The sequence below is a fragment of the Diachasma alloeum genome, unplaced genomic scaffold (assembly GCF_001412515.2).
Source record: "Diachasma alloeum isolate Michigan unplaced genomic scaffold, Dall2.0 Dall_scaffold_00213, whole genome shotgun sequence".
In the NCBI taxonomy this organism is placed as follows: domain Eukaryota; kingdom Metazoa; phylum Arthropoda; class Insecta; order Hymenoptera; family Braconidae; genus Diachasma; species Diachasma alloeum.
In genome coordinates, this window is record NW_021680378.1 from 1,793,840 (window position 1) to 1,807,706 (window position 13,867).

The following is a 13,867-nucleotide window of genomic DNA, read 5'->3' on the forward strand; positions in this document are numbered from 1 at the left end:
GAATCTAAATAGTATCTAGATGCTCGACCACTCATTATCTAGATAATCACTTGACATGAGGTTTTTTGTCCACTAGATGTCTTACAATTTCACTTCACTCGGTGATTCTCACCATTTGATAAATGAAAATTTGAACTACAGTTCGAAAATCTCAAGACCCAAGTGTAACTGCCACAGCGGGTTATACTAATTTGGCTAGCGACTAGCTAACGACCCCTTTGAGGTCATAACTTTTGCCGCAACCTCCGCATTTCTACTCAGTGTTTCTCCAAAGTCTCTTATGCTTATATTTCCCCCTTTCCCCCTTCTCACCACCCCTTTTGTTCACGTACAAGTTACCCTTGTGCAGTCCTCCCTCGCTTCAGCCCTCATCACCCACTTTGTTGTGGTAATTGTGCGCATGCGCAAGGGGGTTGTACCCGAAATGGGGATATGACGGAGAGTGGGGAGACGAAAAACGTGTTCTCCGGCTTGAGATAGTCGCTCCAGTGCGTGCCGCTCTTTCCTCGTGGTCGGAACTGTTCCCCAGAGACTTGGAAAAGTCGGGGTATCGCTACGCGCGCGAATTATTTGAAACTTTTTGAATTTTTTTTTCTTGTTTTGGTGAGTGGAGGACCTAGTGATTTTTGGGGGGAATTTTGGCGTTCATGTTTGGCGATTTTTTTATGTCCACTTTTTTTTCTTGATGAAAGCGATGTCGGGGAGCGGTCAATGTGGAGTTGAAAGGCTGGAAAATTTTCCGACTGAAAACACATAAATTCCATCAATTTCGCATCGTTCATTTTTGACAGATGACGGGAGATTTTTTTTTGGCGTTGAAATTTGATTTTTAAAAACCAGCTCAATTATCGTACGGGTCTGAATCTGAATGGGGGAAATTGAAATTTTAGTAGAATTCATCTATTTGGGAGGTGGAAATCTGATAAGTTTGGGGGTTGAACGGGGTAGTAGAAACATGGGGTGGGATGAAAAATATCTGGGGAAGAATTCTGACGATTTTTAGATGTCAAAAGTTTATTTATATCAAGTAGTCCTGAAGATATTTGGTTGTGAGCGATTATGAGCGATTCTTGAGTTTCTTTGAGTATTCAAATTTAAAAGAGGGAAACAAAAAAAACTGATGATAATTTTGCGCACTATTTATATCTAAATCTGTCTCTGAAAATATCGTCCGAAAATTGACGATCAGCCCTTGTTTTCATCCACAAAATCTCCAGCCTATCAAAATCGAAAAAATTTTCTAGTGAAAAGAAAATGTAAGTGATCTACTAAGAACTGCGAAAAGCGGAATAAAAAATTCAAGACTTAATCCTATTTCCCAATTTTTTTTTTATCTGAAAAGTGGAAAGGACTTTAAGTCAAGTTGCAAAGCCGAGTGAAAAAAAATCCAGAGAGAAGAGGTAGAAAATCTGAGAAGAGTTTTGGAAGAGAAAAAACGAAGAGAAAAAAAGAGTAACACTCGTAAAAGCCGATTCGATTCTCTGGCTTATCCTCGACGAAAAAAAGGGGGATTGGGTTGAGAGGAAGGGATTTAGCTCGAGCGTCGAATGCCTTCAATTCGATCATCTGATAATCAATTAGGCTTAATTATCAATTAATCTGGAAAATTCTGGTTGAGAGTGGTATTGCAGTTGATGGGGGTGGGCAATTGAGAGATTATAAAGATCTACAAAAGCCCCGGGGGGGCTTGGGTGGGAGTAACTCATCCATGAGTTCGTTAAGGGTACCACCGGTCAACGGATGATTATGGAGTCAACAACTTGGAGACGCGGGGCAATGTCGATCAGATCGATTATCATCTGTTTAGGAATTTTAGCTGTTATCAATCGTAAGTAACAAGCCATCAAATTCAATGTGCAATAATTTTGGTATTATTTCGAGAATGAGTAGAGTTACGATAAAATATTATTAGACTTTTTTTGTAGAAAATACAATTTCCCATGAACAAGGTTCAATTAAATTTCGTCGTATGTCTACTCCTTACGGAGATATATCGCAATCAAACTCATGCTGTTTCGTAGACGTAATTAAACCTTGCTCTTTTGATAAATTGGCCATTATTTCGCTAACGACTGGAGTGACGAGGAAATATCATATAACCTTTTTTGTAGAGGAGGAAATTTCCCAGAAAGGTCGAACGCAATTGAGTCGTATTTCCACCCTTTACCAAATTATTTTGAGAACTATAAAAGTAATGCGTTATAAAAACTACAAAATTTCAAGATTCTTCAAAATCCGACGAATGCACGTATTTTTCCTCGAAAAATTAACATCATTATAATTTCCCATGTGAATATATTTTTAATTAAATTTCGAATAAATCTGAATGAGTTATCCACGAAAATGTTTGTTCTGCCTTGATTATGGCCGAGTGGTGCGTATGGTTGTCAGTCATTTCAGAGTAAATTGTTATGCGCCGCAGTCGGAGCCCTCAATCACCCTGATTGACGCTGCCCATTCTCCCTTCCCAAACTCCCTTTACACCCTCACACTTCAGCGCTAGAATTTCATAGTCAACATCGAATTCCCCATGCATCCTCATCCCCCTTTTTACTCCATGTACATGGGTCATTAAAGATAAGCTGGATTTCAACGGGCTTTTTACCAGCTTCTCAACATAATCCCATAAAACTCAATGAATTTAATTATTTTCATTCATTTCAGGGAATTTTCGGGGTATAAAAAATAATTGGGATAAATAGAAAGTTTTTACTGTTGGGATTATGCCAAATGTCAGTTATAATTACTGGAAAATGGAAGTTTTTAGAGACGGAGAGAAGTTGTTGAGTTGAGTGAATTCAGCGAAATTTTGAACCAAATTCATGACTTTTTTACATTTCCATTTTTTGAATAATTGACATTGAATGTTTGATAAAGAAGAAAATTTCTCCAACCGAAATAACTTGTAAACATATTCCCAAATTTTCAATTGAAAAAAAAAATATAATTGAAACTATAACAGTGACAAATATAAAATAAAAAAAAATGAAATTCCACAATTGAAAAAAAGTTCTTCTCTTCCAAAAACCTGGCATCTTATCCAAAGTATAACCACGAGGCTGGTGAGAAAACGACTAGAATGTGTACGCGTACGAGTTCAGCCTGGGGTTTTCATACCCAGGTTGCACTGGTGTTATATAGAGAGCGGAGAAGGGATGAAATTTTACTCGCTCGCCGACGCGGAAATCCACCGGGACGTGCCGTGGCTGCTGCGGTTAATAAAGCTTCGAAAGTCCCCTCCTTTTTCCCGCTCTCTTCAAACAAAAAGGCGCAAAAACCATGAAGAAGGGATGAGGGAGGAAGAAGGAAAAAAACATTTTTTTCAGGCTGGTTATATGTATACATCTGTAGTATAAGGAAAGGTTAAAGGGAGGGGAGGGGGTGAAGGGGTTGCTCTACTTGCGCGTTAACCGTAAAATTATTATCTACCACGAATGGGAGACTTTTTACGCGTCGATTACTTTTTCTGCATCATCAGGAGTGATTTTAAGAAGTCGTAAAACGGTGACGTTTTGTACCCGTGAAGAATTTGATGATTGCAGATACGGAAAATTTATGAAGTTTATGAGCGAGAAGGGATGGCGTTAGTAGGGGAATATTAGTGGATTCTTCCACTAATATTCCTGAAGATTTTGAGATGTCGAAACTTCATTTATCTTCAGTAGTTCTAGACATATCCGGTTATGAGCAATCTTGAACGGCCCATCAAATTCTTCGAGCATTTAAATTCTCTTCAGAACTCTATTTATATCATGTAATTTTAGAGATTTTTTGTGAGAAAATAATTATCTGGGGTTCTGTATCTACGATGAATTTGATGATTACACATTCGGAAAATTGATGAATTTTGGGGGTTGGAACGGTTGAAGAGTTATGAGATTAGCGAGGGAATATTAGTGGACAAATTCTGAAGATTTTGAAAGGTCGAAACTTCAATTATCTTGAGTATATCAAAACATATCCGGCTATGAACAGTTTTGAGCGGCTCATCAAATTCTTCGAGCATTTAATTCTATCCCGATGGGTTTTTCACATCTAAAATAGAACAATTGTGAAAGAGTGATAAATTTTCGGGTTCCGAGATCAAAGCTATTTAATCCGAATAATTTTGAGAATTATTCGTTGTGAGCGATTTGAGTGGCTGACTAAAATCATTAACCATTTCATTTTCATTCCTGTCATTTCAAATAAATTTCAAGTGCTCAGAATCTCAAGTATCTGATCGTGAGCGTTTCATCAATTTCTTTGAACACTCAAATTGCATTTATCGAGTCCCCCAAATCCGTATTAACGTGAAATCTGTTTGACGTAATAAAACCATATGAATCCGTGATATAATGTTGAATTATTATCATTACACTTGGCATTACGATCATACGGTCCTCATGGTATGAGGTAACTCCTTTGTTCAATTGGTGAGAATAAGGATGGGAGAAGAGAAATAGAGAAATGGGTGTGAGTGTTACCAGGAGGCGGACCGGTTATCACGCGGGCGAGGATATGGGGGATAATAAGGAGTAAGGACAAGAGCGTCGGAAGTACGTGACCGGAATCGGGTGCGATGAAAGCTCGAATTACTTTGACAAACTTGGCTACCCTCGCCCCCCCCTTTCACTACTGCGTCTACTACCCCTCCGTAGTCTATAACCTACTCGGTATCACAAAGCTTTTCCCCTTTAAGGCCGTTACCGCAGTGGTAACTGCTACCTCTGATATGGCAAATCAATGTCGGTTTCTGAACTAATTAATTTTTTATGAATAAAAAAAATACCAATTAATTTCGGATGTTTTCCGTCACCAACTTTCCTGACACTTCTATTTGTAATCCTCACCTTTTCTCAGCATTAAAAAAAACTTATTCTCAATGCCTTTTGCGGAGGTTGCGAATGAAAGAAGAATCGAGGAGTAAAAAGTAAAGGATAAAAATACGGTAGATTGACAGAAAGAACATTTTAAACTATCGTCCATGGATGTAAAGTTGCTATCGGCGTCGAACAGACGCCGGGAGTTTTCGGGGTCCGTAGAAAAGAGGTCGAGTCTATGAGAAAGTGGAATGGGTCGAGAGACGCGCAGACAGGAAATACCCGCCCCCTGGAGCACTCGGGCCATCCCTGGGCTATTGTTTTCCAGGGGAAAAGTTTTTTCGGGAGGGGGGAAAATTCGACCTATACTTTTCGGGAAGAGGAGGAAAACAACTCTACGATGAATTAATGAATCACCGACGGGAATGAATGAATAAATAAACGCCATCGGTGGGACAATTATTTCGTCATGAATAATTGTGCTTTTTCCTTTGTTGTTTAACATTGGATTTCCGGGGGAACTATTGGGGATGAAAAACTGAGAGTCGTAGACTCAAACATCGAAAGAAAAAAAAAGTTAAGATGTTTTTCAAAGCATTTTAAACGCCAGATTTGGAAATCAATAGGGGTGAGATTGATATGAGGGGAGAGGGTAGGGGGTGAATAGAGGAAATATTCCAGAGATTTTGACAGCTCGAAATGTCATATTGCCTGAGTAGCTCTTAGTAGATATTCGTCTGTGAGCGATTGTGAGCGTTCACAATGTATTTTTGAGTTTCAATTCGAGGATATTTTCAGTTAGAAGTACGACTTTTGCGCATTAATTACCGTGATAATTCTATTAATTCCTCTCGAAAAATTTGTTTAAATGCAAAAGACATAAAATGCCAAAGGCTAGGTGACAATAACAGCCCGTAGCCCGGTTATACCGCCGATAAAACTGTGTGTCGGTGCACCAGTGGAAAAAGATGAAATGAGCTGGCAGTAAAACTCTCACGGAAAAGCCCCACGATGCATATAAGTTCCCATTTGTTTCAATTTACGTTGCGTATACGCTTCACCGGTTTTCATCGCTTTTCACCCCCTACCTACCCTCACCGGTTTTCCGCTGCACAACGATTTCATACAGTATACTAATGGTTTTCTCAAATTCCAAATTTCTGTGAAATGAAATTCCCGAGATTTTCTGCAGCACAAAAAAAAGAAAAAAAAAGAAAAAAGAAAATGGTTTCGTTGATGGAAAAATTTTATTGAACTTACTTTCTCAAATGGAATATTTATCCGCTCACCTTTTGAGTCTGAGGAAAATTTTATTTAGCTCCATTACCTATCTCCCCAGTATCCGAAGAAACGTTGCTGACGTCGCTTGCCCCACTCTGACCAAGCAGAAGTTGCACATTTAGCACTTTTATCCCCCTCCTACCACACTTCCTCTGGCATTTTCGACCGTTACACCCTTCAATGCGTCTGGCTAGGGTCCATATGTACTGTATAAAGGTCTTGTCCTATATATTGAGGTACTTCTAGACTTATATCCAGAGGATCGTATTAAACGAAATTGAAGATGAAAGCCAATTTCTCATTTTCATCTTTTTTAACCTCAAAAATAGGAATTCTAATGCGTGAAAATGTTGATTGAATAATTATGAAATCTATCAGTTGATGAACTAATCAAACTCATTCATCCAAAAATTCCAATATCCCATTCTCTTCCAACATAGCTAAACTCCAAAACATGGTGCAAACTGTTTCACCCCCTGACACCAGTATGAAAAGCACAAACCAAGTGAGGCACTCGGCAAATTCTCCTAATACCGACTAAAACAGAGATGAAATCCACCCCCCAAAACAGAGACAGAAATTCGTGAAAAGGGGGTAAAGGTCGAAAGGACATTTATCTGGGCAGTTGGCACGGGCCAATAATGCCAGGAGTCGCCAAGCAAACGTCTCGCCAACTATCCCCAACCTTCCCTCACTCTCCAGCCCCTTCCGATGGTTTGCCTAGGCGACCAGGTTTGCCACTAGGTACCACTACGGCCCTTATCTCGTTTCGGCTCTGGGGAAGCGCATTAGATCCACCGGGAGACCCGGACCATTTAGGGGGTGGATAAAGAGGGGTTGAGGGAGAGGGGAAGGGTGGAGAGAGACCGAATGGGAGGCGAGAGGGGGGGTTGGAATAGTGCTTCGCGACGAAAACTCGATATCCGCCTGAAACCGATATCGGTATGCATGATATTCCATAGAAGAGTCAGGCACCCTACGTGGATTTTTTTTCACCTGGGGGGTAACATCCGTTAAGTTTTTCAACATCGACGAATACAGGAGACCTTTAGATACCGTAATCTTGATTTCATTTTCACAGTTAAGAATGATGGGTGAAGGATGACATGGTCGTGTCACTATTTAGAAGTGTGCGCATGTTGTTTATTTTTTTTTTGTATTTCTTTTTGGTAGTGGCGGGGAGGGTGTTAGGACCTCGAGGGGTTGGAGTCAGTGGGGTGAAAGGCAGGTGAATCATGAAGATTTTGAGCGGTCACACCTTCATTTTGATCCGGTTGTTCTGGAGATATTCAATTGTGAGCGATTCTGAGTAATTGTGAGCGTTTCATCATTCTTAAAGAAATACATTTCTCGAAGTTGAATTTGCACTTTGTGACAAAGATCTGAGATATTGCATAGTCAGCCACCCTTCCATCTCAACCACAGCAGAAAAAAACCTCAAAAATTCTCGGAAATTTCAACCCCTCGTATTCAACTCCATTCTTTTAATTCTTTTGTTTGATCCCTCTTACCCATTCGTTTATTTTAATTTTCGCATTTCCCGGAATACACCACGAAGGGAGAATGGTGGTACTCCGCTACAATTTTTAACGTTCCCCATGGTCAGCTGCCAGAAAGAGAAGTTCAACTGTGTGTGTTTTTTTTACCCCTCTGAGCGTTATATTGGTAGCGATACATTTTAAAAGTCCACTCCCCACCCTCTACCTCTCCCTTCATCCACTATCCTATTTTCACCTACATACACTTCTAGCCCCCACAGGGGTGGTACGTCTGCACCAGAGGAACCACCGGCGCCGCAACCACTCGGCAAACCCTGCATGCCACGTTCATCCACCCGATTTTTATTTCCTTTCTTTATATTTTTCCCCTATTCACCGAATTTTATTCATTTTTTTCTCACTCGGTCTGTTTTTTTCTATCTATTTCTAACCCCCCATCCCCCCTTTTTTACGCTTTTATTTAGTGATGCGGTCGGTGGTCTCTGATGGTTTTTACTCGATTTTTTGGATTTTCCTCCGACGGGTATTCAGGAGGTATCGCTTTCGGCCACAGTTTTCCACTCGGTTTTTAGATGAATGGAAGTGAGAGGGATTTTACTCCATCTCCGAGGTTTTTCGCACGAAATTCCGAGCGCAAAAAATTCCACCGGTCAGTGTACATGTCATTAAAGTATTTGATATATTCTGTCGTATCAAATTGTGCTCTTCATTTCAGAGCATTTCCTAATAAAAAGTGATTTTTCAAATCCCTCTCAACTTTGTACATTTGCCTCTCGGGTTCTTTCAGAACTTCAGCATATTTTCCCGTCTTCCGTACTCGCTGACAAACATGGCGTACACGCAAGTTGATTTGGGTTTCTTTATTCATTTATTTTTTCATATTCTCACTCTCATCTATGTTGGCATTATTCCGTCGTTCTTTCCATTTTGTTTTTTTGTTTTTGTTTTACATGGTTTGGGAAAAACAAGATAAAACAAAAAAGGTTGACGGAGATGAGCGTCCATCTCGCCGGGGGATAACTCTGTACAATTTTTTCTATTACGCCACATTTACCGTGAAAAATAATGCCCGTGCACATTTCACCCGGTGTTATCTACTTCCCCTCTACCTCTGTTTACCTTTTTTCATCGTTTTTAACTGTTAAATGTTGGGAGAGAGTTGGGACAGTCCTGAGAGAGTAGTTGGAGTGACTCGAAATGAAGATACTGAAATTTTTTTAGTCATTTTGGCTAATGGGTAAACTTCCACATTTTGTGTTGAATTATTTTTTGCTGTCGATGCTTGAAGGACTTGATAACCTCCTCTATATCATGACTCTGCCCTTACAAGTATTTTTTTTCAAACTGGTTTATGACTAGAAATGGGGAAAACCAATGTCAAATGATTTTCGACAGAAGTAAAAGTGTAAGCACGAGTGGGAGGAATCGGCTTAAAACTCACGTGGTTTCAACGATCATTTATGTGACAGATTTCCGGACGTTTCAAGAGGTCAATCACTCATTTGACATTCGTATCCATCGAATTATTGAATTGTGAGTGCTTATGAGCGAAACGAAAAAATTATGAGAATTTGAATTCAATGATTCTAAACGCCTCTATCATCTTTTCATTCCACACCGATACTTTTGGATAAAGTAGAAACAAGGATTGGAAAAGAATGCAAAGTTGAAAAGCAACATATAGCATTCATTCTCATGACAGTTGGTAACCAACGGTCGGAAGCCAAGCGGCACTCTCTCTTGACGCAAAGGGGGGTAGCTATTTAGAGGCTTAGCACCTCGACGGGTGGTCTCGGCTCGCGCCACTCTCACCCTGTACTCTCCCTCTCTCATTCCCACCTCGACCCTCTCCAGATTTTCCACCTTTCCCTCTTTCTCCATCCCAAACCCCCTGTTGTAGAGTTTGAAGCGAAAGGGGTTTTAGTGTATACGTGTTACCCACCGTCTCTCCAGTATCCTCGGAACACACTACACACTCAGAGTGTGCTCTCGGCAACCACTGTGTCACCTTTATCACCTTTATCACCTGCTCCAAATTGCCACCATTTGGATGCTAAACCCCGGGGTCTCACCTACTGACGACTATTTGTAGGATTGCGAGAGAGTGCGGAAAATGGTGATGGAGACGGAGGGGGGAAGGGGTGTGGGAAATGGCTAACTCTGCTCTGTTATATCGGCAATGGAGGTTGAAAGATCCGGTCGAGTGTGCCAGAGGCCTGTGCCACACGGGAAACAGTGTGAACGGATTATCCGAGTGTTTCAGACGGAATTTGCACTTGTGAGTTTTTAGGTTCCAAGTTTTTCGGGATTTGACACTGCAAATATTGAATTCAATGCAGAGGGGCGACACTATGGGGTTGCTGGGATGAGATGAGGGTTGAATTCCAAAGACTTTGAGAGGTTTGAAACTTATTTTGATGCGGTAAATTCAAAGACATCTGATTGTGAGCGGTTACGAGCGTTTAAGCATTTTTTATGAGCCCTTTGATGGAAAGATTCTTTCATTTAGAGAAAAACGGGGTCTGATGGGAATCATTCATCCTAGTTTTAATATTTTGAGGGGAAAATGATGATGAAGATCGTTCCTGTTGAGAGGTAGACTGAAAAATGATCTGTATCGGAAAACAATTGGAACATTACCACCTGTATACGGTTACGAGCAGTGAGCCAGCAAAGATAATTTCCGGGCGAGTGTTCGTGGGAGACGTAGGGTTAATTAGGGAGCTCTAATGATCTTTTACACCTCTCGACTCAATCAATAACTCAACTCGTACCATGAGATCACAGGGGTGAATTCATTCCACGAAAGCTGAATTTTTGGAATCTGAAGAATCAATTCCCCGGACACATGAAAGAATAGATTTCTTTTTTTCATTCTTTAATGAACAAATTTCTATACATAGAGGAAATATACATATTGGGTGAAAAATTGAAGATGAAAAATATTGCAACGCTGCGGATATATTTTTTTGTCAACTTTTTGTCCATTTTTATCCTAGCGAGGCGTGGATTTTTCAAGCAGCGATATCTCTCGTTTTCCTCTTGGGGTGGACTCTTCGGCCCGTGAAATTGAACGGCACGATTTTGTACCGATAAACGTGTCAACCCTTACCGCCGACGAAATGCCGAGAAAATTTTCCTTCCTCCTTAAAGCTCGATACATTCACAAAGAAATCAGAATAAATTCTCTCATGTTGAAAAAAAATATGACGTAAGTTATTTTATACTCTCAATGGAAAATAGCGGATACAATTTCGAAATCATTATTTTGCCCGCCACAAATTGGATAAACCTCGTTGGGCGTTTGATATTCGAATGAAGTTGACGTCAAAGAAATCGTTTTGATGAAATTTCCAGTTCAAAAGCATATCTCTAGGAAATTCTTTTTGCATAAAAAGTTGAATTTTGTTGGGCTGAGAATATTCAAAAGGACAAAAAGGGGGGGGGAGACGGGTGTAAATGAGAAGAATATGCGAGACGTGCAGCAATGACATTCATATATATACATGTATAAAGAACGGGTGTACGAAAGAGGAGTGGACCAGTTAATCTAGTCGCCTATTTGAATATAAATTCGAATGCAAGCGAACGCGCGTGACAAAGAGAGCGATGGCTTTTCGGCCCTTGAATAAATCACTCCGGTACGTCTAATGAAATCCCTTTTTTACGTACAACAATGACATTATTGGTGGTTTTGCGTAAAGCAATAAGTCGATAATTAATTAGAAAAAATAAATTTTTTCATTGCAAAAATAAACAAAAAACACTTTGCGACTGATTGAAAGAGCATGGATGCGGAGGTCGTCACGTCACTTCCGGATCGAATTCCAGAGAACGAGAGTTGAATAAGAAGCCGTCTCAACGTCGAGTCGATACCCACAGTAACGCTCGTGGCGTCTTGAAGACATTTTGGTTTTTCTATTTTTTTTTATGCCGGTGAGAAGAGGGAAAGACACGTCGATCCCACCGGGGAACGGAAACTTCCTTGGTGGAGGAGATACACTCGCCTTCCGGTGGGTTGAGCTGAGAAACAGGGGATGCAAAATATATTTTTCAACCTCTTTTGCTCTACTATCCAAAAGCAAACCTCCCTCTGGAGTAACATATTTCGTTTCTACGACAGACTGAAAATGTTGATGCTACTCCGTTCAATTTAGTGGTGGAATTTCCTTTTTATTTTAGGAGGGATTGGAAAATGAATATTTACTGAAAATCGATGAGACGTCGGTGAGTAATTGATGGAGCATTTTGTGAATGAATTTAAGTTATTCTGGAGTTATTGGATTTTCATTCTTTGAATTTTTGGGCGTGAGAAAGGAGATAGGCGTATGCGGTGTTTTCGTGATTCTGGGGGACAGATATACAAGTATTTCAAGCAGTTAAAGTCATTTTGCTTGGGAATTCAGAAACATAATGGATTGTGAGTGATTATGAGTGAAGCGAAAAAGTTGCAAGTGCACTTCCCTCTGGAGTGACATATTTCGTTTCTACAACAGACTGACAATCTTGATGGTACTCAGTCCAATTTAGTAGTGGAATTTTCTTTTTATTTAGGAGGGGTTGGAAAATGAATATTCATTGAAAATCAATGAGATGTCAGTGAATAATTGATGGAGAATCTCGTGAATAAATCCAAGTTATTCTGGAGTTATTGGATCTTGATTCTTTGAATTTTTGGGGGACAGGAAGGAGATATACAAGTATTTTAAGCGGTTAAAGACTCACGTTGCTCAGGAATTCACACAGATATTCGATTGTGAGCGATTGCGAGCAAATCGAAACAATTTCGAGTGTCTCAATGCATCGGTTTACAATATTGAATTTTTGCGTGCATTTAGGGTCAGTTACCCGCATTATTTCTTTTTTCTCAAACTTTCGCTGCCTCTCGAATGAGACCACTTCCACTAATTTTACACCGACACTTCTCGGGTAATCCTATTTCCCCCGCAAAGCTAAAACTCGCGAAAAAACCATCTCTCAAATAAAAAAATAAAATGTATGAAAATAGTGGTAAAAGAAAGCGAGGAAAGAAATGAGAAATAAAAGGAGGTCAAAGGCCGACTCCTCTCAACTTCTTTTCTCGGCTTAGACGGGCTCAGACTGATTTTCTTCGAGGATACCCAAGTATAGAGGATGAGCGAAAAAATTTCTTCCCTCCTTTTCTCTTTTTTAAACAAGGAAATCCCACGCGCCACAGCACCCAACGTCTCCCCCCTCTGTCACTCTCTCTCGCTTTACCCTTTACCTGAATCCATCCCTCTCATCTCCAGGTCTCTCCCACACTTGGTCGAGTGCAGGAAGCGTGTGCTTGCGCCTGGCGAGTGTGAAAGTTTTATTCCTCCATTGGGCAAATACCCACTGGGATAAAAGTAGCCTAAAGCGAGAAATGTACAGTCTTCAACAAAAAAAAAAAACAAATAAAGTTTTTGTTTGTATCCACTAGATTCTTTCAGTTTATTCTAGAGAGGTTACCTCTTCAATTATAAATTATTCAGTTGACCGTAATATTCCAATCAATTAATTAAAAGTTCAAATGATTTCTCTATTTTTTTAATCCCCCAGTCTCAAAAAGTTTTTAATAGATTAATTTGACTAATTCCAAATGAAGTAATTGGAATTATCCGCCGAGGAACTTTTTCCATCTTGTTCATGGCTTTCTAGTCCCTCCTGATCCCACCCATGTTTCCCCAATTTTATCTATTTTTTTCCTTTTTTACTTTTTACTTGGAATTAATCCCCATTCCTTCTACCGCAACAATACACCACTGTCCTCATCAAGATAAAATGTTTTTATCATGGACTGTACCGAAACCCAATTTAGTACAGTGGTCGACTAATCCCTGTACTCCCTCCCCCCCGCCACCCCGTCGCCTAACGTAGTATACCATCAGTCGATAGATCGTGCAGTGTGTTTTCTCGAGAGCTCTTTTACCTCCTTTTCAACATCCATTTGCTATTTCAGAAGGAGTAACTGTTTTAGTTCATCTGATTTTTAAAAATAATTGTGAGCGAATGATTGAATGGTCCATTAAAATTTTCACGTCTAAGAGTATTTGAAGACTTGTTCGAGTGGAGATCCCTCGTGTAGAGGAAAATTGGATTTATGATTCATGCACGAAGAGCTCCTGATATATTCATTCATAATAACCGTCACTGGGTGAATGATGAATCCAATAATAAACACGAATCCGTCGGATTCATCACGAAAATTTTATGAGTTATATTGTTATGAGTGTGTGGATCTATAGGCATTCTGCATTCTGAATGAGATCTATTTTGGATGAA

At 39.9% G+C, this 13,867-nt stretch overlaps 1 protein-coding gene across 2 annotated transcripts in view; it reads left to right on the forward strand.

Annotated features, from left to right (window-relative positions):
• The first annotated feature begins 503 nt into the window (after positions 1-503).
• Positions 504-13,867, forward strand: part of LOC107037022 (carbonic anhydrase-related protein 10) — a 69,371-nt gene continuing 56,007 nt past the window's right edge. For both annotated transcript variants that reach the window (XM_015255339.1, XM_015255340.1), the window contains exons 1-2: positions 504-603; positions 1,245-1,828. In XM_015255339.1, the coding sequence (XP_015110825.1) occupies positions 1,741-1,828 (88 nt within the window). In that variant the 5' untranslated portion in view covers positions 504-603; positions 1,245-1,740. The remainder of the gene's footprint in view (positions 604-1,244; positions 1,829-13,867) is intronic.